We start from the raw sequence: 24,156 nt of genomic DNA, 5'->3' as shown, positions 1-24,156 counted from the left end.
TAACATATATGCACTATTGATACTGTGTGTAAAACAGATAACTAATGAGAACCTACTGTATAGCATACGGAGCTCCTCTCAATGCTCTGTGTTGACCTAAATGGGACGGCAATCCAAAACAGAGAGGATGTATGTACACATATGGCCGACTCACTTTGATGAACAGTAGAAACTAGCACAACATGGTAAAGTAATTATACTCTAATTAAAATTAACGTAAAAAGCCTTGAAGGAAAAGCTAAAAATTAAAAAGAAAACAAAAAGGAGAATCTTACAGATTAAAAGAGGTTTAAGGGACAGAGCAACTAAATTCCAGAGAGGGCAATGGCAACCCACTGCAGTACTCTTGCCTGGAAAATCCCATGTACGGAGGAGCCTGGTAGGCTGCAGTCCATGGGGTCTCTAAGAGTCGGACACGACTGAGCGACTTCACTTTCACTTTTCACTTTCATGCATTGGAAAAGGAAATGGCAGCCCACTCCAGTGTTCTTGCCTGGAGAATCCCAGGGACGAGGGAGCCTGGTGGGCTGCCATCTATGGGGTCGCACACAGTCAGACATGACTGAAGCGACTTAGCAGCAGCGGCGACTAAATTCAATGTGTGGATATTTTTAGAACCCCAGTTTGAATAAGAAATGTAAAAAGCCATTTCTGAGATGACTGGGGGAAATTCAAATACTGATGGGATATTTAATATTAAGAAATTATTGATTATTGTTAATTTTAAGTATAAAGCAATATCACAGTTATGTTTTTAAGAGTCCTTTTAGAAACACATACAAAAGTATTTATGGATGAAGTAATATGATAAATGAGTTTGCTTCAGAATAATCTAGAGCCCATATGTGCATATGTAGGGTGGGGGAGAAGAGATAGGGAGTATAAGTAAAACAGGATTGGGCATACCTTGATAAATGTTGAAGCTGGGTGGGGGGAATGTAATTCATATACTATTCTCTCTATATATATTTGAAAATTTCCATGATAAAGGTCTTTTTAAAAGTTTTATTTCCACCCACCATCTCCAAAGATGTCACTGAAAATGATTCTAAAAGATCTCTTGGGGGAACTTCTCTGGCGGTTCAATGGTTAAGACTCTGCACTTCTACTGCAGAGGCATGGGTTCCATCCGTGGTTGTGGAACTAAGATCCCACATGCCTCACAGCCAAAAAACTAACTAAATAAAAAAGATCGTTTAGGGTCCTAGAAAATTATTTGGGATGATAGTTCATGTTACTGAAGGTACTACTCTGATGGTTGTAGTTGGCTTTGCGCAGCTGAGCTGTCCCATCAGTGGGATGTCTTTGAGTCCTAGGGTGTGTGGTTTGTCGTACAGTTGCAGCATCACAGAAAGCAGTGTCCCACCCAGACTCTGTTCTGAGTGGCTCCTCTTTTGTACCACAGATGCTGCTAATGGAAACAGTAGCCACGGAGGAAAGAGCAGTGCGTCTAGCTCCACGCCCGCCCGCCCAGGGAATTATTCGTTGTCACCAAGACCTAGCTTTGCCTCGGGAGACCAAGGTACAATACCCATCTTAGAGTTTTGAAATAATGCAACTCAGTTATGGAAGAAGTACTCCAAAGAGTTTGGAATGATGAACTGTCTGGCAGGGCAGTCCCAGTTTTTCCTTAGTTTCTCGTGCAATATTTTGAAAGTTTATGATTGGTATGAACAATTACAGTTGTGTGTCTACTGCCCATTCTACAAGGATGGGCCTACCAAGGAAATAACATTGAAGCAAATATATAAGATGTATCTTTAAAAGTCATGGGCTTTGATGAGCAAATTACAGGGTTCAAAGTTCATCTCTGCTATGTGACCCTGAGTAAATGTGAGCCTTTCATTCACTCTCTATGAAATGGATATAACAGTGTAGTTGTCCTGCAACTTCATGGAGTTGTTGATAGAATCAGATGAAATAATTTAGGTAAAACTGTACATCATAAAACAGCCTGCAGTTGTTAGATGGTATTGTAAATATGTGACTTTTTCTAATTTTATCCTTACCGCTAGAAAAGTGACTTCGACTTTCTGAATATAATCAGAGTAAAGGTCCTGTGTTACTTTGACTTCTTTCCTTACTTCCATCACTAAGGACAAGCCTCATCTTTCTTTTTGCATTCAGCTACCATGTTCATTTCTGGGCCACCAAAGAAGCGACACCGAGGATGGTATCCTGGGTCACTCATCCCCCAACCTGGTTTAGTTGTACCTATTCCTACAGTTCGCCCTCTTTCAAGAACTGGTAAGATTTCAACAGAAGATGGGCTTTAAGTTTCCTTAAATTAGCAGAGGTATCTCCTAATCTTGTTCTTTCCATGAACCCTTGAAGATAAATTTCCTTTGCCAACAATTGTGTCCAGCATTCTAGCAGCTGATGTTTTGTCCCCATCGTATCTGCCATCTGAACAAGCACATGTGCCATCATGAAAGATCTTGAGTCACCATCTGGCTTTGTTGTATCCCATAGTATCCATAAACCATTCTTTACAGAGGGCATAATGCTACCAGCCCACCATCACAGATCATGACTGAACTTGCACTGTGAGTAGTGGTGTTAGATGTCTTCTCCTGTGATCTGGGTCCTTACATGACCTGTACTTACTGTTTCTGAATTGAGTGGTTCAGTCTGTGACTAGAATCCTGAAATCCAACTGAGTCTCCTCTTATAATACCCAACTGTGGCCATTTGATGCCTACAGTTAAAATGTTCAAATGCCCATCTACCTTGCTGTATAAAACACAGACAAATGTAAACATACCAATTCTAGGATATAAGGTTATTTAAAAATTTGTTTGATTAAAAAGTAATTCTAAAGACTGTGTAGAAATGATACATACAAAAAGAACTGTGCCAACATGGTACTGTGATTGCCTGTAGGTATACTGACTAATTATGAATTTATCCCTATTCTCATTTTTCTATACTTTTCACATTTTCTGTAATGACTAGATATGCCTTGATAATTTAGTGCAGGAAGAGATAAAACACAAAACAGAATCCAAAATACTGTATATGGGAAAACAACTAAAAGGAAAAACTGCCAAAATGTTAAATAGTAGCTATCTCCAGATGATTTGATATATTTGTTCCACTCACTTCTTATTTTATACAGTAAGCATGAATATCTTTAATAAAACAGCTATTAGACCTATAAAACTTGCATATTAAAGGTAGTCACACTGTGTTGATTTCAACTGTATTTCATTTAGCCTTCCTATATAATCCTTCTTGTCAAACAACTTTTTTTTGCAGAGTCCCTTTTATCTACCCCAGTTCCACAGACCCCATTAACTGGAATTTTACAACCTCGACCCATTCCTGCAGGGGAAACTGTAATTGTTCCTGAAAATCTGCTGAGTAACTCAGGAGTTAGACCAGTTATCTTGATAGGTAAGGAAAGGAATTCCAAGTTGCCTGTGTCCCCTGGAATCTAGAAGCACTCCTCCATTTTGATGTGTCTTTATTCATGTATTCGTGAATGTATTCATTGATGCCTCTATTAATTCTTTCAGCTTTTATTGGTCAGTTCCTTCAAGCTGTACTAAACAAGGGACTAGAAGTTAGGAAGAAGGCAGTCTTTCTGCCCACAAAGAGCATTGTTTAGTGGGGGGGAGTCTAGAGTTCACAGCCAAGAACTCCAAGAGCTCAGAGGAGAGGGAGCTTAACTCTGTTGGGAGGGGTCTGAGAAGACTTCTCAGAAGTCACCTTTCAGCTGGGGACGTGAAGGGTGGGTGAAAGCGGACAAAGCTGGGGAGGGCTTATTTCAGTCAAAGAGATCCAGGCTGCAGAGAAAAGGAACAAGCTGAGCTGGCGAAGAGGCCCCTCTCAGGAGGACCAAGAGGCCCCAGGCTGCAGATTTCAACCATGGGAAGCTGTAGGAGTGAGAGCCTTTCTAAGCTCTCGATAAGTGGTGGTACCTTTCATACCCACATCAAGAGTCCCCTCGTTGCCGAGGGTGGTGGTCGGGGGGAGGTGCGACTAGCCGAGGCCAGAAGAAGACTGCTGACTTTACCCCCAGGATTAAACAGATAGGGTGTTTGAGCCCAGTGGGTCTTTATGGTATGTCTATGTGAGGTGTTATCTGTTTCTTACAGTTGGCTTGAGCCTACTGACATGGATGGTTTGCTTTGAGCCCTGTTCTTTATCAGGCTGCCCCCTGGACCTACAGGCACTGGGGGAAATCCAGTTGTTTAAATTCCATATAGTCAGGAAGTGCTTACTGAGCATATGAGTTACATGCACAATGCAGCTAAGCCTTGGAAGGATAAGTAAAACTAGGACCCTTTGGTGTCTGTTTTAGAAAGACTCATGGAGGGACTGTTCTCTCCATCAGACCATCAACACAGTGTGTATTTTCAACACATTTTATCCTATCTACTTCTAAGATGATTTGAGACTTTTATTGACATTCAGGAAGAGAACGTAACAAAAATAGCTAAGATAGCAAAAAGAGTAAGACCCTCCAAGTTTTAATACCTGTGACTGGCAGAATATTGCTGTTGATCTAAGAGTTTAGCTTAAACTTTTTAAAAGAAAACATCAAGAAGTGAAGTAAGCATGTTATGGTAGTCTATTCTCTGACTTCTTATCTGATCAGGAATTTTATCTGAAAATATTTTATTCCTGCAGGTTTACAAAGGATACAGAGATGTTTTTGCAAACTTTCATCAATCCTCTATGGCAGAGATATTAATTAGCATGTCCCTATATAATATAATTTGAGTATTTTGTTCCTTGTTCATCTAATTTAATAAAAGGGTAGAATTTAGAGCATTTGAGTGAATTCTCTAGGATTGATATATTTGAGTAATTTGTTTGGTAGCCATTCAGAGGTCAGGGAACTTTGGTAGGCATCGTTGATCCTAGCTGAACAAATATACCTGGTTGGACCTCAGGAGGAAATGTTGAACTTTATTGACCTGCTTCTGTTGGGGCAGGCTATGGCACTTTACCCTATTTCTATGGAAATGTTGGTGACATTGTTGTCAGTCCTCTGCTGGTGAACTGCTACAAGATTCCACAGTTGGAAAACAAGGATTTGGAACAATTAGGGTTGACTGGCAGCCAACTCCTGAGCGTGGAAAACATGATTCTTCTGACAATACAGTATCTCGTACGGCTGGGTAAGCTATTTTCAATAATCATTTGATGGTGACCATTTTTATTGTTTTGTAACATACTTTTTTCCTTTCTCACCCACTTTCTCACCTTTATCCACTTCTTCCTTCTCCTTTTTCGCTTCTAACATTCTTTTTCTTCAACCCCAGTCACTATGACTTTTCCTCGTCCTTTCCTCCATTTCTTTCCTATTCATTTCCTTCTCTTTCCTACATTTTTTCTCCTCTTTTCTCAGACCTAGCCTCCCTTGCTCCTTGCTTTACTTCTTCAGGTTCTAGAAGAGATAAATTGCTCCACCTAGTGTCCAGTCCCATGTTGATCTAAAGTCTCCAAAGCAATTGATGGCAGACTGACTGAGAGCTGTGCCATGGGTACCTCCCTTGGGGACTCAGGCCAAGCCACCTTTCTGAAAGTGCAGCTCCCATCTGGAATGCAAATGTAGTCATTGCCTTAGACAGTTATTTTCCGATTTTCCACTTGGCCTTTTTATCTTATTTATCTACTGTCCCTACATGCTTTTTTTTCTTCTCTAGCTTCATCCCTTTGATGTGGTCCCAGACCACTTCCCTTCCTTGAGGTAGTATCTTGGAACTCCCTGGAAGGTCTTCTGGGCTTTAGGGTAAAGGGGTACGTAGGTCATGAACCCTTCACTTCCTTCCTCTATTTGATATCTCCTCCTGAGCCCCATAGTGGGTGTATGCATGTGCCCCAACAATACTGCAGTGGCTCCACAGCATTTACATTGCAATGTCCTTTATTTTGCAAACTGCAGTGGGCCATCTAATATGCAGCCTAATTATACACTCTTTCCATGACTTCAAACCACTGATTTACTTAGGAAAAATGTTTGAGGTGTAAAATTACACATTAAAAATTTTATCTGTGCTCTTGTGAATTTTTTTCAATGTTTTAAAGTACTTTGGTGTTAAATGATAAAAAGACATGGGGCTAAACAATGTTACACACTCACACACACACACACAAACTTCACCTTCAGCCTTTGGATCATCAGCTTGCAGCCTTGGCTGTGCCTCTTAGTACCTGGAGAGCCCAAAGGCATGCCTTGACATAGGATCTGCCTTGACGTGGGCTTTTGAAATTCTGTGAGGCTTCAGGTATCTCATGAGCCACTTTCATGATAAATCTGGGACTTGCTAATCATTTTTATTAGCAGGTAGTAAAATTATAAAAAATCTCCTGGGTCTGACATTTGACATCATAATTTTAATTGATACATATTGACTTTCAATCATGTTTCAGGATGAAAAAACAGCTTCAAGATACATTCAGGATCAGTAAGACAAGACCACATGAAGTAATGCTATTATAGCAAACCAAACATATCAGTATAGCATTTTTTTCAATCTCAGTAACAATTTAAGCAGTCAAAGTCCAAGTTAATTAAATGAACCACATGGTCTAAACAAAACATCTTCCCTTAAATTACTAAAAGCTCTTTTATTAAAAAATAGAACACTCTTTATTAGACAAAACTCTTCTCTGCCCTTCAGGATCAATTCAATCCAGAATTTTACTGGCAACCAATTAATTATGTTTCTAGATGTCCAAAATAAATAGCTGTTTCTTTTTCTTAATGTAAATTTTAAACATTGAGACGTCAGTTCTCCTCAACTAACTCTTCTGGAGTCCTTTTTTTTTTTTTTTGGCCTTTGGAAATTTCAAAGAAGGCAGCAAGAATAGTTTCACATATTGTATAGATTATAAATAGACATCCAAAAAAATAAATCCAGACTCCTAAGAGGATAGGGCTAATACTCAGATGGTTCAGTTACCTGAATGTAACAGAGAAGAAGAAAAGCAAGATTTTTCAGAAAGAATGGATCCTTCCACTACAGTCACTTAAAAAAAATGTCTCAGTTATTTCACAATCTGAAAGTCTTTTGAAGTAGATGATGAAATCAGCAAATCCAGAGTCTTGGAGGACCTTGAGTCGGTTGGACCCTTGTTCTTTCCTATTATGGCAACCCTTGTTCTTTCCTATTATGGCAGCTCTAGCTGAAAAGCCTTCAGCCCTGCTGTCTGGGCTGAGTAACTGGAGATCAGTACTTGAAGGGGGAAAAATGACCATAATCAAATGGAGAAAAGGCTCCTGCAATTTAGCTTAAAGGCTAAGGATGAAGAAATGATGGGAGGTGATTGGAAACTAGGCAATTTACTCTAAAAAAGTCTCTTACTTCATTTAAACTTTAATACTTTTTCCTCCATTTCTCATTCCTAACAGTAATTTGATCAAAACTCTAGAAGTGAATTTTAAGGTAATCAAGAATGCCATGAACGTGTTTGAGATTTTATTTTCCCAGAATGCCTTTGTGTTTGGGATTAATGATGCTGCCTAATAGAACATGTTAATTCCATCGTGGTTTGGTGTGGGTCCTATGACATACCTGTTCACCAGCTTCTTCAGATGGCCTATGAGAAGCTGGAGGCAGGCAGAGCCACATGCTTTTTGAGCTGTGGTTTGTTCTGATGGGAGAAATCTTTAAACAGACGACTACCTTCCCTTCTCCTCATACAGTTCTATGCACTTTGAGCTCACTACTAAGTGTGTACTTAATGGCCGTGAACCATGGTGCTAGTTTGGTAAAGTTAAATGAAGACCAGAAACTTTGGTGGCTCCCAGGTGATAAGAAAGGTCTCCCCTAGTAAAGGATTGGGGAAGGCATGGAACCATAAAGCCAGTGTTAACATTGCCACTTCTTTGCCCTCTTTCTATATACAGAAGAGAAAAGTCTATGAGGACTTCACTCTTTTACTTCCCTCTGGCTCCAGCCAATCCTGGAAAAAACTGGGTTGTTTTCTTTTTCAAATTAAAATTGTTTTTTTTGTTAACTTTTTATTTTGTATTGGGGTATAGCCAGTTAACAATGTTGTGATAGTTTCACAGCACAATCACATGATGGACAGCAAAGGGACTCGGCCATACATATGCATGCATCCAAACTCCCCTCCCATCCAGGCTGTCACATAACACAGAGTTCCCTGTGCTAGACAATAGGTGTACTTGTGGTTATCCAAAATTGTTTATTTTTAAAACATATTTAAAAAGAAAAAACCTATAACATTTTATTTAATTTTGATTGTCCTAAACATTACTAAACTTTCACTTTCTTCCTTTCCCAGAGATGACGGGCAGGGTCAGGGAGACCACTTAAATCCCTGTTAAAGGAAGGAGAGATTTCTGATTCATTCAAGTGCTTCCTTCCCATACAGAAGTCAGGTCCCTCATCCCTGTATTTTTCTGCAAGGGGCTTTTGACTCTGGATTCCAAGGCAATTGCTTGATCTCAGATCACAGACACCGAGGGGTTCTAGATCTGTTTTAGAAGCCTGAGTTTCAAAGCTCAGTTCTGCACAGCCAAAGAAGGGGTTTTGGGTAGCAGTAGTGAACATAGTCCTTCCAGTTTCAACTTAAGTGTAAGAATTCATTTATGTCACTTGGATGCCAGACATTGACTTGCTTATTTTGTCCTAAAGCCTGGTTGAGTTTCTAAAGAGAAACAAAATCCCCCTAATTCCAGGGTGGACGGATCAACCGTGAAAGCTTAGCCATAACCACAGCCAGAGAGGAGGGCCAAAGGCCATCTTTACCCCAGAACTCTGGGAAATAACTCACTGATGAGAGCATTCTTTATCTGGGGAAAGCGTGAAACTGCCTAAATATAAATTGGGAGTGAAAAATAACTTAACTTTCTTTGTGGACAGTATTCTCAAAATTTGGTACAGAGGCTATACATGCAAATGTTTTTCTAAAGTATTTATGAATAAAATGAGAACTGTGTGAAGCCTGAAACTGATTATACACACTAGTGGGTTAGCTTCTTGCATTATTAGTCATTAACTATTTACATAATGCCAAGTTTCATATGTCAACAAAAACACTGCCTTCAGCATGCTGCAATCTATGGGTTTGCAAAGAGTCGAACACAACATAGCGACCGAACAACAACAACAACAATATTATATAATAATATTTCTGATATTATTTTTTAAATTACCACCCTCAGTGACCATCTCCCAAGGCATACAGTGGAATTGATACTCTCTGAGCACATCTTTTTTTAAAGGTAACAGGAACAGAAGTCTGCATTGTAAAAATATATACTGAGGCAGACAGAGAAGAGAGAAGGCAGTTTCACAATCAAAAATGATTAGTAGATGCACCATACCTAAGGCTACTACAGGAAAAAAAGCTTACTTGCCAGCCAGAATAGACAGCATACTGGTGTATTTGTGTGTGTATGTATGTGTCTCTCTTTTCTAGCTGTGATCTAAAAAAAAAAATTCTAGCTATAATTCTCTTCAATTTAGGTCCTGATCAGATACCTCTCAGGGAAGAATTTGAACAAATTATGCTGAAAGCTATGCAGGAATTTACTCTGAGAGAGAAAGCCCTGCAGATGGGTGCGCAGTGCACACCAGTGTCACCAGGACAACTCCCCTGGCTGGCTAGATTAATTGCCAGCGTGTCTCAAGACTTGGTTCATGTGATTGTGACCCAGAACTCTTTGGCAGAGGGCATTTCAGAAACTTTGAGGACTCTCAGTGAAATGAGGCACTATCAAAAACTACCGGATTATGTGGTAACCATTTGTGCTTCAAAAATCAGAGGAAATGAGTTTTGCGTGGTCGTATTAGGTGAGTAATTTTTAAAATCTATTCATTCAATCATCTGTCCATTTGAAAACTACTTTCTGAGTGTCTCAGGAATCCATGCAATTAATATCTGATCAAGGGCCTCAGCTTGGGTTCTTCCTCCTAATTTTAACTTTTCCTTTGCTCCTCAGATCAGAGTTTTTACAGCGTGTAGTTTGGCTGGCTTCCCTGTCAGCTGGTGGTGGGAGCATTATTTCAAAGCACATCCTGGTAACAGATACCCTTGTCTCATGTCGCTTCTGTCCTTAAAAGGTTTTGGAAATGTTACCACTCTAGCATGTGAGAAAGCCACTGCCACAGGTGGCCTAAGCCAGTTCATCGTTATCTGCCAGGAGCTTAACTCACATATTCACCTCTTCACCAGAGAGGGTATTTAATGCTGTAACACTGACCATAAAGAAAAGCTTCAGAAAGTTGGTACATTACAAAATGTGTTTTTGTTTCTGGTGCTGATTTTCTATCAGATGCCATCCTGAGTTGCCATTTGGACTAAATTTTGCTTTTCTCCTCTCCGTGAATGGCTCTCACATCTTTCTAACAAAGGGGCCCAGCCTCCTTGCTTTGATGAAACCCACCTGCCTATCTCTCTGTGATGTATGTATCTTTCAACAAGCTTCATCAGAAAGTATAACACATTCATTTTTTCTAATTTTCATTTGTTGAAAAAACAACATAAGTTAACATTTTTTAAGACTGATATTCATAATAGCCATGCAGACAATTTTTTAAAGGTTTTTAACATCCCTCTGTTAGTTTTTAAATATATCCATGGCATGTTTTCCCAGTTACAAACATGCGTGCCTGTGTGCCAGGCTCCTCTGTCCACAGGATTCTCCAGGCAAGAATACTGGAGTGGGTTGCCATGCACATAAGGGATGTTGTTTTTTTCCCTTAATCACCTAACTTTGTATCTGAAACTTCATTTCAGATGGAGTTTTGGAATCATCCTTTCAAATGCTGGGGAGTCACCAGCATTACCTTTGGATGCACCAGACTTTCCTTATCCAAGTCCCTCTAGGCACAGACTCTGGTTGCATTTTCAGTTCTGGATGTTTTATTATAAATCATGTCCTGGTGAGCATTTGTCCACTGGCACGTCATCTCTCCCTCTGTTCTGCAGGTCAGCACCAGTCCAGGGCTCTGGCAGAGAGCATGCTCACCACAAGTGAGTTTTTGAAAGAAATTAGTTATGAACTCATCACGGGAAAGGTCAGTTTCCTGGCATCACATTTCAAAACCACATCATTAGGTGAGTGGCTGTCAGATTCAGCAACGCTGCTGGGTCCCCAGCTGCATGATTTTCTGGATCTAAATCTTAGCCTGTCCATGAGCTGAGAGTGGAGCTTAAGCTCGACGACTTATGTTCTCTCATTTGGAATGGTTTCTGCTAAGCATTTTGCTCCTAACACAGCGGAGGGGTCCAGGCGCTAGGATGGGAGGCCTCAGCTCAGCCACTGCTGTGTTGTGTGACCTTGGGCAACACCGGGCTTTCCCAGATCTAGTTTTCTAATATGTCAAATGGAGACGCAGTGATCCCATCCTGCCTGCTCTGGGTTATGACAGGGGCCGAGAGAGAATTATCAATAGTATGTGAGAGCCTGCAACCTATAAGCATGATACAAACAAGGATAGCTGTGGCTATGGGGATTCTGTTACAGGGGTGACTGAGTGTGAATTCTGATGTGAGAAGTGGGATGGCTGGCAGATCTCGACAGAAGCCCAGCCTAGCTGCCCAACGTCTGGTACAAACACGTCCTTCCTGGTGACTTCCTCATCTCTGCTTCATTTTGTAACAGGTGATGACCTAGACAAGCTGCTAGACAAAATGCAACAGAGACGAGGAGATAGTGTGGTGACCCCTTTCAACGGAGACCTTAACGAATACGTGTCGCCTCAGGAGGCTGCTGCTATGATCCCCACGCAGAACCTGGGTAATGTCACCTCAGGCTAAAAGGAGGGAACCCCATCCTCGGGACGGACATAGAAGCTGACTCGTTCTGAGGGTTCTGAGGTCTTGTCTTTCAGTCATGGACTGGCAGCCCTTTCCTCATTATCTCCTCGAGAGGTCTGGCTCAGGTTAAAAACGCCTTACCCTGTGCGTGCATGCCTGCTCAATCATGTCCGACTCTTTGTGACCCATGGACTGTAGCCCACCAGGCTCCTCTGTCCGTGGGGTTTCCCAGGCAAGAATAGTGGAGTGGGTTGCCATTTCCTTCTCCCTTAGCCTGTGGCCTGAGTCTGATGCCTTTGTTCTTAGTAAATGTCGTCTAGAATTAGGTCAAAGATTTTATTTTAAACAGTACTCCTCTCTCTTTTTTTCTCCCTCACAAGATTCTGGGGTCCTTGGTGTACCTTCCTTAGCTCCACAACTGGGCCCACCAGCTCTAGGTATTCACATAGGGCTTTAGAGAACTGCCTGAAAGAATCTGGACAAAGTCTGGCCTGGGCCCCTGGCTCTCCACTCCCTGCATTTACCTTCCAATGTGTAAAACACACATAATCTCAGAGGTTCCCTGATGGTGCTAGTGGTAAAGAACTTGCCTGCCAATGCAGGAGACATAAGAGGTGCAGGTTTGATCCCTGGGTTGGGAAGATTTCCTAGAGGACACAGCAACCCATTCCAGTTATTCTTCCCTGTAGAATCCATGGACAAAGGAGCCTGGCGGGCTACGGTCCATAGGGTCAACAAAGAGTCGGACACGACTGAAGCGGCTTAGCAAGCACAGTGAGGGTTAGTGAGGCCTTCCTGGAAGCTGGAGCAGAAACACTGGCACATCGTGTGCCCTACAGCAGATTTGCAGGATGCCAAGGGGGACGGTGGGACCAGGGTGAGGAGTTGGATCTCTAGGTTGGATTCCGTTAGGTTCAGATTCCTACCTCAAGTTCCTGTTTGATAGGGACAGTGTCAAAAAGGACAGAACAAAGAACAGAGGAATGGATATGAAACAGATCTGTATGAGCGGCTGCTGACAGCTTTTTGGCTTCTATTAATACTTGGTGGGAATGCATCCTTCAGGCCTTAGGATGACCGCAATAGGAAAAGGAGCGTGGTTTGGCATCACCCCAGGCATAAAAATGAATTTGAAGGCAATAAAGATTTTTGACTCCTGGACGTTATATGGCAGTAAAGTAATCATCTGCATGATCTAAAATGTATTATGTGCACCAAGTTAGAATTTTAAAATTCTTAGAAGACTTACAGCTTCCCACATTCACACCCTCGATTCCCTGTTTAAGAAACATTGCCTAAAATACATAATAAATAAATAAGAGATTTTAGTGATGAAAAGAAACGCTGCTTAAACACATTTTTAGCTTTCATCCAACGTCAAAATTTGCTAAGTTCAATTCTACAAAGTTATGCCTCCTCTTTTAGTCCCCAGCTGTCTAACCTGTGAAGTGAAGGATATAACAGTCTAACTATCCAAAGATGGATTTTTTATTTTGATTGATTATCTTTGTGGGTCAAAAACTATGTGGGCTGTTCTTGAAAGTTGCAGTTTGGGGCTCTTCTAGTGGGTTCTCTCAGCCAGTAGGGAGACCCACTCACTGTCAGGGTTCCATGGTGGCTGGTGGTCATGTGACCACTGTCTTTGCCTGGGCCGTGTTGCAGCTTGGTTTTAGAAAACATTTATTAGCACAGGTTAATTGGGCCCTTGTGTGTGCCGCTCAGACTTCCACATGTGTTCCTGATAAAAAGCAGTCCTTTCAAGAAGCATTAAATGTTTCCTGCTCAGGTGTTTAGCTGACTAACCCTATCTCTCGTGTGTGTGTGAATGCATGCACATATAAGAGATTGATTGCTTGGTTGTAACTTGTAATAAAAAGCTACTGGCATGTTTAAAGTATCTGGGCAATGTTTTTCTGATATGTCACCTGTTGAGCAGCCAGCTGGATGTGTCATGAATCAGGTCTCTTCAGATAGTACAGGCGTCAGCACCACTGTTGACCAGACCTGCCAAGTCACACGCACTGGCAAAGTGGAGTTAAGTGGAAAGAAAGATGAAGTTAGTGTCATGGGGAGGAGAATTTCAAACCATGTTGCAACTGACTTGCTGGAGAGACAGTGTTTACTGCAGTGCCATCCAGAAAAGCTCAAAGGAACTCAGCAAGATTATGGTTATGGCATTGCCTCTGGTCGGGGTCTGGGCTTGGGCACCTGACCTGTGCTGACAGTCCTAAAGAAACCAGGAAGCTTGTTCCCTTTCCAGAGATGAGTCCTGGCTCCAGCTGCAAAGATGTGGTCTGTTGGCCTTGTTTCTGGGCAAGGGAGGGGTGCTGAGCTCATACTTTGTGAGACGATCGATTTTACAATAACACATTTGTGAAATTGCCACATTCACTCTTGAGCACATCCTTTCAGCTGAGTTGTCAGGGAAACAATCTGTTAATTCTGGACGATCTGTTAATAGAGAGAGAGGGTAGGAAGTGAAGGTTCTTGGTGACAGAGCATCACTTTACACTGGGTGTATTACTTGTCCCTGTATAGATTCATAGAGGCCGTCACAGAAGTGAATTAATCGTGTTCTTATGACTTTTTCACATTTTAGATTTAGGGAATGAGACCTTCCAGATTTATCAGCCGCAGCTCACAGTTGCCAGAAAACTCTTGTCCCAGGTGTGTGCTATTGCGGACAGCGGCAGCCAGAGCCTGGACCTTGGCTACTTCAGCAAAGTGGACTTCATCATCATTGTCCCAAGGTCAGAAGTCCTGGTGCAACAAACTCTTCAACGGATTCGACAATCAGGTAAGATGGAGCTTTCAAGGAGGGCCCTACCTAGATCCAGTCTTAGATTCACTCTGCTTTTTCCTTTGGCTTAATCCAAGCATGTTTAGAGCACTTCTCTCCTTCTGTTTACAGTACTAAATATCACAGGAGTACTTTAAATATTACTTCAAATTCATGTGTAAGTATGTCCTCAAAGTACTCTGACCTTGTTCCTCCTAGGTCAAGGGTAAACTGATGTGCATGTTTGCCCGATTCTGTTAAATCTGTGATATCATCAGTGGCCTGGAAGCTGGTCACTCATTTATGAAGAGAAACTCCCTCAGGGCAGAGATAACCCTGCTTGGGATGGTGGGGTCTGAGCTACCTGAGCTCTTTCTATGGCTCAGTGAGTCACATTCTCACAGGAGGACTTTTATACATTTAGCACACTGCTGCTGCTGCTGCTAAGCACACTACCAGCACGTTTTCAACCTAGAAACCAGAATACCACTCCCCGTGTTAGCAACGAGAAACCTCATTTTAAAAATTCAAAGTTAGAATTTCTCCTGATGACCTTAGGAGAAGGTCATCTCCTAAGAGAATAACCCGAGAAGGAAAAAAAACTTTTTTTCCAGAAAATGTAAAAAGGTAAGGAGCAAATATTTAACTACTCTGTGGTAAATAACATCCCTCTCAAACATCACATTTGGTTAGAATTACAAGAAGCAATAAGGAATTTAGAAAATTGAGACTGCTGGAAAATGCCTGCTTTTGTTAACTTTAGGTTTGAAAAGGAAATTATAAATGTCAAGTTGCTTCTGAGTACCTTAGCTGATGGCAAACACACACAAACACACTCACAGAGATTTTTAAGTGGAGGATAAGTCTTTTTGCCACAGTAAAGAAATTTATTTTCTATATATTTGAAAACAGGTGGGAAGCAGGAAAATTCAGAAGAGCTTGAAATACTCTGCACCTGCCATTTACTATACCTTAAACTGTACTGTACATGCAGAGCACCTGGGGACCTTGTTATTAATAAAACACACATTCCTGGGACTTCCCTGGTGGTCCAGTGATTAGGAATTTGGCTTCCAATGCAAGGGGTGTGGGTTCAATCCCTGGTCTGACACGAGCTAAGATCCTATATGCCTTGTGGGCAAAAACCCAAAACATAAAACAGAAGCAATATTATAACAAATTCAATGAAGACTTTAAAAAATGGTGCTCATAAAAAAAAAAAATCATTAAAAAAGAAAAGCACATTCCTTTCAGCAGGACTGGGTTGGCTTCCAGCAAGCTCCCAGGGGAGACCAGACGGCTCGTCAGAGGAGTACCCTTTGATGAGTACAGCTCTCTGTGAAATCTTTCGTTGCTAGTTCCATGGGCTAGATGAACCAGCTAACCATAGCCTTTTCCCTCTTTAACACCTCTTAGTGGCTATGCCTGAGACATGAAAGGTTTGTCCATTCCTTCTGGAGACCCAAGCACCTGATTAACAGTGCAATCTTCACTTTAACCTCTAAAATTTTGATTGACAAGTTACACCACAGTCAGTTGGAAATACTGACTTGTAAGTGTATTAGCCAGAGATGGTCAGACGCCTTCTCTCTCAGCTCTTCCAGAAGCAGAAGTGAATTCTAGGCATCTTCCACTACTGGCCATTCTGCATTTTTCTCTCTGCCCACTTCCACTGAGGGAAGCAGAGGGGCTTTCGTCGCACCAGGCATTAACCAGATTTTGGTTACTTCTTGTGGATTTTCCACTTCCTTGCCGTGGAGGGAGCACCTTCTCTTATAGGTGTTTTCCTTGTACCAAGTGGCATTTGTGGCCTTGCCGAGTTTGTTATCCAATAGCTCAGTCATACGCCGGCCAGGGTATCTGAGCACCTGTTTCAAGAGGTGAAGTCATCTCTGGTCAGCGGTCAGACTCCCTCACCCCGAGCCTTTTCCTCAAATAACCTCTTGATGACCTGCACTTTCACCTTTCTTAATCAGTGAGTGAAAGTCGCTCAGTTATGTCCGACTCTTTGCGACCCCATGCAATATACACTCCATGGAATTCTCCAGGCCAGATTACTGAAGTGAGTAGCCTTTCTCTTCTCCAGGGGATCTGCCCAACCCAGGGATCAAACCCAGGTTTCCTGCATTGCAGGAGGATTCTTTACCAGCTGAGCCACCAGGGAAGCCCTAGAATACTGGAGTGGGTAGCCTATCCCTTCTCCAGTGGATCTTCCTGACCCAGGAATCGAACCGGCGTCTCCTGCCTTGCAGGCGGATTCTTTACGTACTGAGCTTATCAGTGCAAGACCCTAAATAAGACCCTGCACATTTGACAGCTAGAGAAATTTCATTGGCCCTTCCTTTCCCCTTCTCAATGCCCTTGGATTCTTCCAAAGTGAGTATTTTGAGATTATCGTTCCTCTGAAAGGTACTGGAATTTGACTAGTTACAGTAGCTTAAAATTAAAGAAAATCAGTGCTATAGACAGGTTCAGAAAATTCAAGGCAAAGCACATTTTTAAAAGTATTCACATCTGGCCTTGGCATGTATACTGAAATATTTGCTACAGAAACAATCACTTCTAGATATTTTTAAATAACTGTACTCATTTTTATTATAGGTAAAAAGTTATTTTTTTAACTTTGAAAAACAAAAGTAGGAAGTTTTAAGCACTTATTATCCTGCCACTCGAGGATAATCACTTTCAGTGACTTAATACCTAATAGTCTAGGCTCTCTTCTCTGCCTGTGTCAGGTGTTATAGTTGGCCTATTTTTCCATCTCATTAAGCTTTTGTAAGCATCATTCTTATTTTATTTTTTGTTTTTTAAAATATTTATATATTTTGGCTATGTTAGGTCTTAGTTGCAGCACTGGGGATCTTTCCTGGCAGAGCACAGACTCTTACCTGAGGATAGCATGAGGGCTCCTGGGATCCTAGTTTCCTGATCAGGTATCGAACCTGCATCCCCCACATTGCAAGGTAGATTCTTAACCATTGGGCCACTGGGGAAGTCCCTTGTAAACATCATTTTTAATGAATGTATATGATATTCTGTATCATAACAACACCACAATTTATTCACTTTTTTATTTGAATACCTTCATATTCTTGAAACACGTAACAGTTGATAGAATGTGAAGGACCTGGAGCATGTTAGGGTGTAAAGAGATTTTCCAGAGCAGAGATTCTCCACTAAAACAATTCTTGAAAGTCATTGCTATGAAAACAGAAAGGATTCTCAAGAAGTCATTTGACTCAGTTTCCTTGTATTTTGGTCTGTGAATCAAGGAGATCTTCATTTGTGTAAGGTCCAGGGGGCAGTGCTTTGGGGACAAGGACTGTTTTCTCATCTCTGTGTGTCTGGTGCCTCCTTTCTGCCTCTCCTGGGCCTGGCACCAGTAGGGGCTCAGCTACTGTTTGACGGGCAGGGTGGTGCTGGAGGGAGGAAGGGGAGAGATGGGCAGAGGGAGTGCCAGTGTCTAAGTGCTTTGCTCTCTGGTTCCATTTGCCTTTCCCTAAAAGAAGGGTTTGTGGGGCCCACCTGCCAGGAAAAGCACCAGGCAGGGAGAAGCAGCCAGGACTTGCAGAAAGGCCACTTCCTTGGCAGCCCTTGAGTGGCTGAAAGAAAAAGGTGGAAATAGAAACCGTCAAGCTGCTGCCGACTCAGCACCAAGGTGACCCACTGATACCTCAAGTCCCTTTCTAATTAAGGAAGGGAGGCAGGGAGGGAAAGAAAACATTAAGAAAAGAATTGGAAGGTGAAAAAAAGATGAAATGGGTTAATCATTTTTGTGTGTGCTCTGCTAAGTTGCTTTAGTCATGTCCGACTCTTTGTGACGCTATGGGCTGTAGCCCACCAGGCTCCTCTGTCCATGGGAATCCTGCAGGCAAGAATGCTGGAATGGGTTGCCTTGTCCTCCTCAGGGGGATTATGTTTGCCCTGAAAGGACTTGTAAGTGGTGCAGCAGTCCATGGGATTTCTAGACTATAGGAGGTACTTCTGTTTTAGTGTCATTTTTTAAATAGGCTGATATTGTAGTGTGATTCTTCTAATTCAAAAAGTTCCAAATTCTATAAATTAGAATTAGGTTATCAAACTGTAAGCCACTTTCAACTCAACATGGATAGGATGAAAACAGGAAGGGTTGGTGACCGTCCATATTTTCCTCCTCCCTGCTTTTTTTTTTAAATAGTCCTTGGGATATTTATTTAGTTTGGCTGCACTGGGTCTTTGCTGCCTTGAACTCAGGCTTTCTCTAGTTGCAAAGAGTGGGCCGCTACTCTCTTGTTGCAGAGCCCGGGCTTCAATAGTTGCAGCACGAGGGCTCAGTAGTTGTGGCACATGAGCTTCATGTGGAATCTTCGGCATGTGGAATCTTCTTGGACTAGGGGATGAACCTGTGTCCCTTGCCTTAGCAGGTGGAGTCTTATCCACGGTGCCACCAGGGAAGTGTTCCTCCCTGCTTTGAGAATGGTATTAGTGGGAGCACCCAGCAACCGAGTGCAGGTCTGGCAGCATCCAGTCAGGGAAATTTCATCATGTGCAGGGGAATGACATAAATTTGACAGCTCAGTGCATGCCTGATCAGAAAATAACCAGAGAGACAGAGTCATCTGCTGATATGTAGATAGGTCATTCCAACCAAAAGAACTTAAGGAAGCATTAAGGCAGTGGTAGAGATTAGGAGGGAGGCAGAGAGAGAGAGAAGGCATTTTCACTTTCTGAAAGGTACTTTCTTGATATCATCAACTTTAGATCTCCTTACCTGAAATGTAAGCCAGAAAAAAAGGCAGTGACAAAGGCAGCATGGAATAAGATCCAGGGAAAAAAAATACAAGGAAACCACTCTGTCCTGAGATGAAGTGGAGAAATACTAAGACTCCTTCATTTAAGTATAACTGAACAAGTACCCAAAGTCAGCATCTGTGCAGTCAGTTTCCAACTAAACAGTAGCCGCACAGTGCCCACCTCTAGTATACAGCCGATGCTGGCACCTGGCTCACAGTCTCTGTCTCACCAGCTCCTAGTTTCTCTTCTCATGCTTTCTTCCGAAACACCATCACCTTTACTCCTGCTTGGTCACCTGCTCCTAGTCACATTGCAGACCCTACGGATCCTGGAACTGTAAATCCCAAGGTCTCCAACAACAGACCACAGCCTCCTTTGCAACACACAGTGTAGGGGGAGAAATCAGCTCGATTGATGTCTCATAAATTCTTTCTGGTTTCTTGGTTGGCTCTTTCTCCCACCCTCCACAGTGACTGGCTGTTGCAGACTCAGTTTCATTCACACTTCTGACCTCCTCCTTCTCTTAACAAATGACCATGCTGCTTGTTTCTCTCCTCCCTCTCCACTTTAGATTATAAACTTCCTTCTAAATCTGGAAACCTAACTGCTTACACACTGGTCTTTCCCCTCCCTTCCCAATCAGTGAAGAGCTGCCCTCCTCTGTTGAAGTCTGATGCTTCCAACCTGGCTCTGGATGCTGCCTTCTCCTCACTTTTGATTCTTTTCTCTTATTGCTACCTTCCATTTCCTTCCCGCCTGGAACTCATCCCATCAGTTTTAAGCTGCCCCACTATCTGAGAGACAAAACAAGCCTCTGTTAACCCTGTCTAAACCTCCAGTTCTGGCTATCCAGGTGGCGCTAGTGGTAAAGAACCCGCTTGCCAATGCAGGAGACATAAGAGATGTGGGTTCAATCCCTGGGTCAGGAAGATCCGCTGGAGGAGGGCATGACAGCCCATTCCAGTGTTCCTGCCTGGAGAATCTCAGGAACAGAAGAGCCTGGTGAGCTACGGTCCATAGGATCGCATAGAGTCCATGCAATCAAACTTTGCATCTCCCGTTATGGGACAGATTGACCTTATGAACAAAGGGAAGTACATGACATCACCCATGAAGTATAATTGCCAAACGTGTTTAACTGATTCTAATCATCTAAGAACACTCTCAGGAAAATCCAGAGTGTGTGAGACTCTACAAAACACCTAACCTGCATTTTTTAAAAGACCAAAAAGAAAAAAAAAACAAACGGGGCCGTTTTAATTATACAGAATAAATAGTCTGGACAACCAAGTACAATGCTTAATTCTTGATTGGATCTTAGACCTAAAAATAAAAAACACAGCTCTGGGACAATTAATGAAACTCATATACACTACTATATCCAAAATAGATAACTAATAAGAACCTACTGTTAGCACAGGGAACTCTATTCAGTAATACTCTATGATGACCTATATGGAAATAGAATCTAGAAAGAGTGGATATGTGTATATGTGTAACTGATTCACTCTGCTATACGCCTAAACTAGCACAACATTGTAAATCAGTTCAGTTCAGTTCAGTCACTCAGTCGTGTCTGACTCTTTGTGACCCCATAGATGGCAGCACACCAGGCCTCCCTGTCCATCACCAACTCCCGGAGTTCACTCAGACTCATCACCATTGAGTCGGTGATGCCATCCAACCATCTCATCCTCTGTCATCTCCTTCTCCTCCCGCCTTCAATCTTTCCCAGCATCAGGGTCTTTTCAAAGAGTCAGCTCTTTGCATCAGGTGGCCAAAGTATTGGAGATTCAGCTTCAACATCAGTCCTTCCAATGAATATTCAGGACTGGTTTCCTTTAGGATGGACTGGTTGGATCTCCTTTCAGTTCCAGAGACTCTCAAGAGTCTTCTCCAACACCACAGTTCAAAAGCATCAGTTCTTCAGTGCTCAGCTTTCTTTATAGTCCAACTGAAAAACCATAGCCTTGGCTAGACAGACCTTTGTTGGCAAAGTAATGTCTCTGCTTTTTAATATGCTGTCTAAGTTGGTCATAACTTTCCTTCCAAGGAGTAAGCATCTTTTAATTTCATGGCTGCAGTCACCATCTGCAGTGATTTTGGAGCCCAGAAAAATAAAGTCTGCCACTGTTTCCCCATCTATTTGCCATAAAGTGATGGGACTGGATACCATGACTATACTACAATTAAAATTCATTTAAAAAGTACAAATCCAGGCTGTGTACTAGAGAGTATTATATCAATGTTAGTTCAGTTCTTTGGACATGATAAGGATATTTTAGTTATACAGGAGAATTCCATTGCTCTTAAGAAGTACACATTGAGGTATATAGGGTTGAATATTACATGTGACTTAACTTCCAAATTTTTCAGCAAGAATAACAACAATGGATAAAAATGAAGAGAAAGAGCAAATATAGCAAAATACTAACAATTGGTGAAACTCATTGAAGGGTATATAGGTATGCCTTCACTAGTCTTTCAACTTTTCTATAGTAGTCAAAGTAGAAAGTGATGGGAAAATAGTTACTGTATTTTGATGATATATCCATCAAATAGATTTTGTATGCCTATTAATGTCTTTTTAAAATTTCTAAAAGAGGGGTATATATTTATTTTCCCCCTTTTAAGAAACTTTAAATATTTAACAGATCAAATTTATAAATTTTGTAAGAGATATTAAAAATCACAATATAGGGAACACACCATGTTCCCATTAAAATATGTTACTCTTGTTCCCCTCTCCATGCTAACATTCATCTTCTTTGAAAGGTAACCATTATGCTGAGTTTTGTGTTTATTATTCCCTTGTTTCATTTATAGTTTTGCCACTGTACAAAACTCCTAAATAGTATATTGTTTAATTTTGTTTACTTTAAATGCTTTCTCTAAGTGCATTTGCCTGTAATTTCCTTTTTATACTCAATATATGTTCCTGAGATTAATCCTGTTGTTGTGTGTAGCTGTAATTTACTAATTTTACTGCTTTTTAGTATTATATGAATATAACACACATTTTAAGAAATTCATTTCTGCTACTGATGGACATTTGTTTCTATTTTATTTCAAGCAGTGCTGGTACACAGGTAAACAGTTTCTCAGAGTAGAATTGTTGGGGCATAGATTGTGTACACTTATCAACCTTACTAAAATAATGTTACATTTTTTTCCCAAGGTGGTTGGTTATATTTTACATTCCCACCAGCAGTGTGTCTCAGTTGCAAATATTTTATATGGTTGTGCTTCTTTTTAAGTTTTTTTTTTTTTATTTTAAAATACTACAAAAAAGTCACAGAAACATTGCAAGAGATCCAAAACTTACATTTAAAAAGAATTCCATTTATTATAGCATCAAAAAGAATAACACACTTAGGAGTATATTTGATGAAACAAGTGTGAAACTTATACTCTTCAAAACAGAAAATATTCTTGAAAGAAAATTTATAAGACCTAAATAAGTGGGAAGACATTGTACGTTCATGAATTGGAGGACATTAATATTTTTTTATTGTTTATTTATTTTTGGTTGCACGGGGTCTTTGTTGCCATCTGGGCTTTCTCTAGTTTTGGTGAGCAAGGGCTAATCTGCGTGTGATACACGCACCTCTCATTGCAGTGGCTTCTCTTGTTTCACAGCACAGGCTCTGGGCCTGCTGGCTCAGTAGTTGTGGCACATGGGTTTTAGTTGCTCTGCAGCATGTGGAATCTTTCCAGACCCCCAGGTATTGAACCTGTATCCCCTGCACTGACAGATGATTCCTATCTACTCTACCACCAGGGAAGTCCCATTAATATTTTTAAGAATGACATTATTCCCCAAATTGATCTACAGATTCAATGCATTCCATATCAAAATGCCAGCTGAGTTTTTTGCATAAATTAACCAGCTGATTCTAAATTTCATGTGGAAATTCAAGGGACCCAGAATACCCAAAACAGTATTTAAAAAGAAGAACAAAGTTGGAAGACTGACTACCCCATGTTAAAACTTAATCCAAAGCTATAGTGTTTAGACATTGTGGTACTGGCATAAAGATAGACATATAAGTCAATGGGTAGAATGGAGAGAGTCCAGAAAGAAATCTTCCTATTTATGGTCAACTGAATTTTTACCAGGTGGCCAAGACCATTCAATGGGGAAAGTAATCTTTTTGACAAATAGTGCTGGGGCAACTGGTTATCCACATGCAAAAAGAATGAAGTTGGACCTTTACCTCACAAACAAAAAGCAATAAAATGGATCAAAGACCTAAGTGTAAGACCTAAAACAATAAAATTCTTAGAAGAAAACATGGGTGTAAATCTTCATCACTTTGGATCAAACAATGATTTCTCAGATAAGACTCCAAGAGCACCATCGCCACTGCTGCTACCAGCAACAACAAACAGACAGACTGGACACAGTTAGATTGCGAAGATCCCTTGGAGAAGGGAATGGCTACTCATTCCAGTATTCTGGCCTGGAGAATTCCATGGACTGTATAGTCCATGGACTTGCAAAGAGTCGGACACGACTGAGCAACTTTCACTTTCACCATCAAAATTAAAAACATTTGGGGACCTCTCTGGTGGTCCAGTGGCTAAGACTCTGCATTCCCAATGCAGGGGCCTGGGTTCGATCCCTGGTGAGGGAACTAGATCCTTCAAGCCACAATTAAGTTCTCATGTTGCAACTAAAGATCCCACAGGGTGCAACAACTACAACAAAAGAAAAGATCCCGTATGCAGCAACCAAGATAGAAAATCCCGAGTACTGCAACCAAGACCTGGTGCAGCCTAAATAAGTACATAATTCAAAAAAATTTAACAGTGTTTGTGCTTCAAAGGATGCCATCAAGAAAATGAAGAGAACC

General features: G+C 41.3%; 1 protein-coding gene across 5 annotated transcripts in view; it reads left to right on the top strand.

The window, feature by feature from the left end:
* Positions 1-24,156, top strand: part of GREB1L (growth regulation by estrogen in breast cancer 1 like) — a 244,929-nt gene that overhangs the window by 179,084 nt on the left and 41,689 nt on the right. For all 5 annotated transcript variants that reach the window (XM_018039524.1, XM_018039523.1, XM_018039522.1 and 2 more), the window contains 8 exons: positions 1,406-1,522; positions 2,128-2,247; positions 3,259-3,396; positions 4,944-5,129; positions 9,453-9,779; positions 10,918-11,046; positions 11,594-11,728; positions 14,348-14,545. In XM_018039524.1, the coding sequence (XP_017895013.1) occupies positions 1,406-1,522; positions 2,128-2,247; positions 3,259-3,396; positions 4,944-5,129; positions 9,453-9,779; positions 10,918-11,046; positions 11,594-11,728; positions 14,348-14,545 (1,350 nt within the window). The remainder of the gene's footprint in view (positions 1-1,405; positions 1,523-2,127; positions 2,248-3,258; positions 3,397-4,943; positions 5,130-9,452; positions 9,780-10,917; positions 11,047-11,593; positions 11,729-14,347; positions 14,546-24,156) is intronic.

Source organism: Capra hircus, chromosome 24 (genome assembly GCF_001704415.2).
Source record: "Capra hircus breed San Clemente chromosome 24, ASM170441v1, whole genome shotgun sequence".
In the NCBI taxonomy this organism is placed as follows: domain Eukaryota; kingdom Metazoa; phylum Chordata; class Mammalia; order Artiodactyla; family Bovidae; genus Capra; species Capra hircus.
Note: the sequence above shows the minus strand (reverse complement) of the source record. Positions and strands in the feature narration are given on the sequence as shown.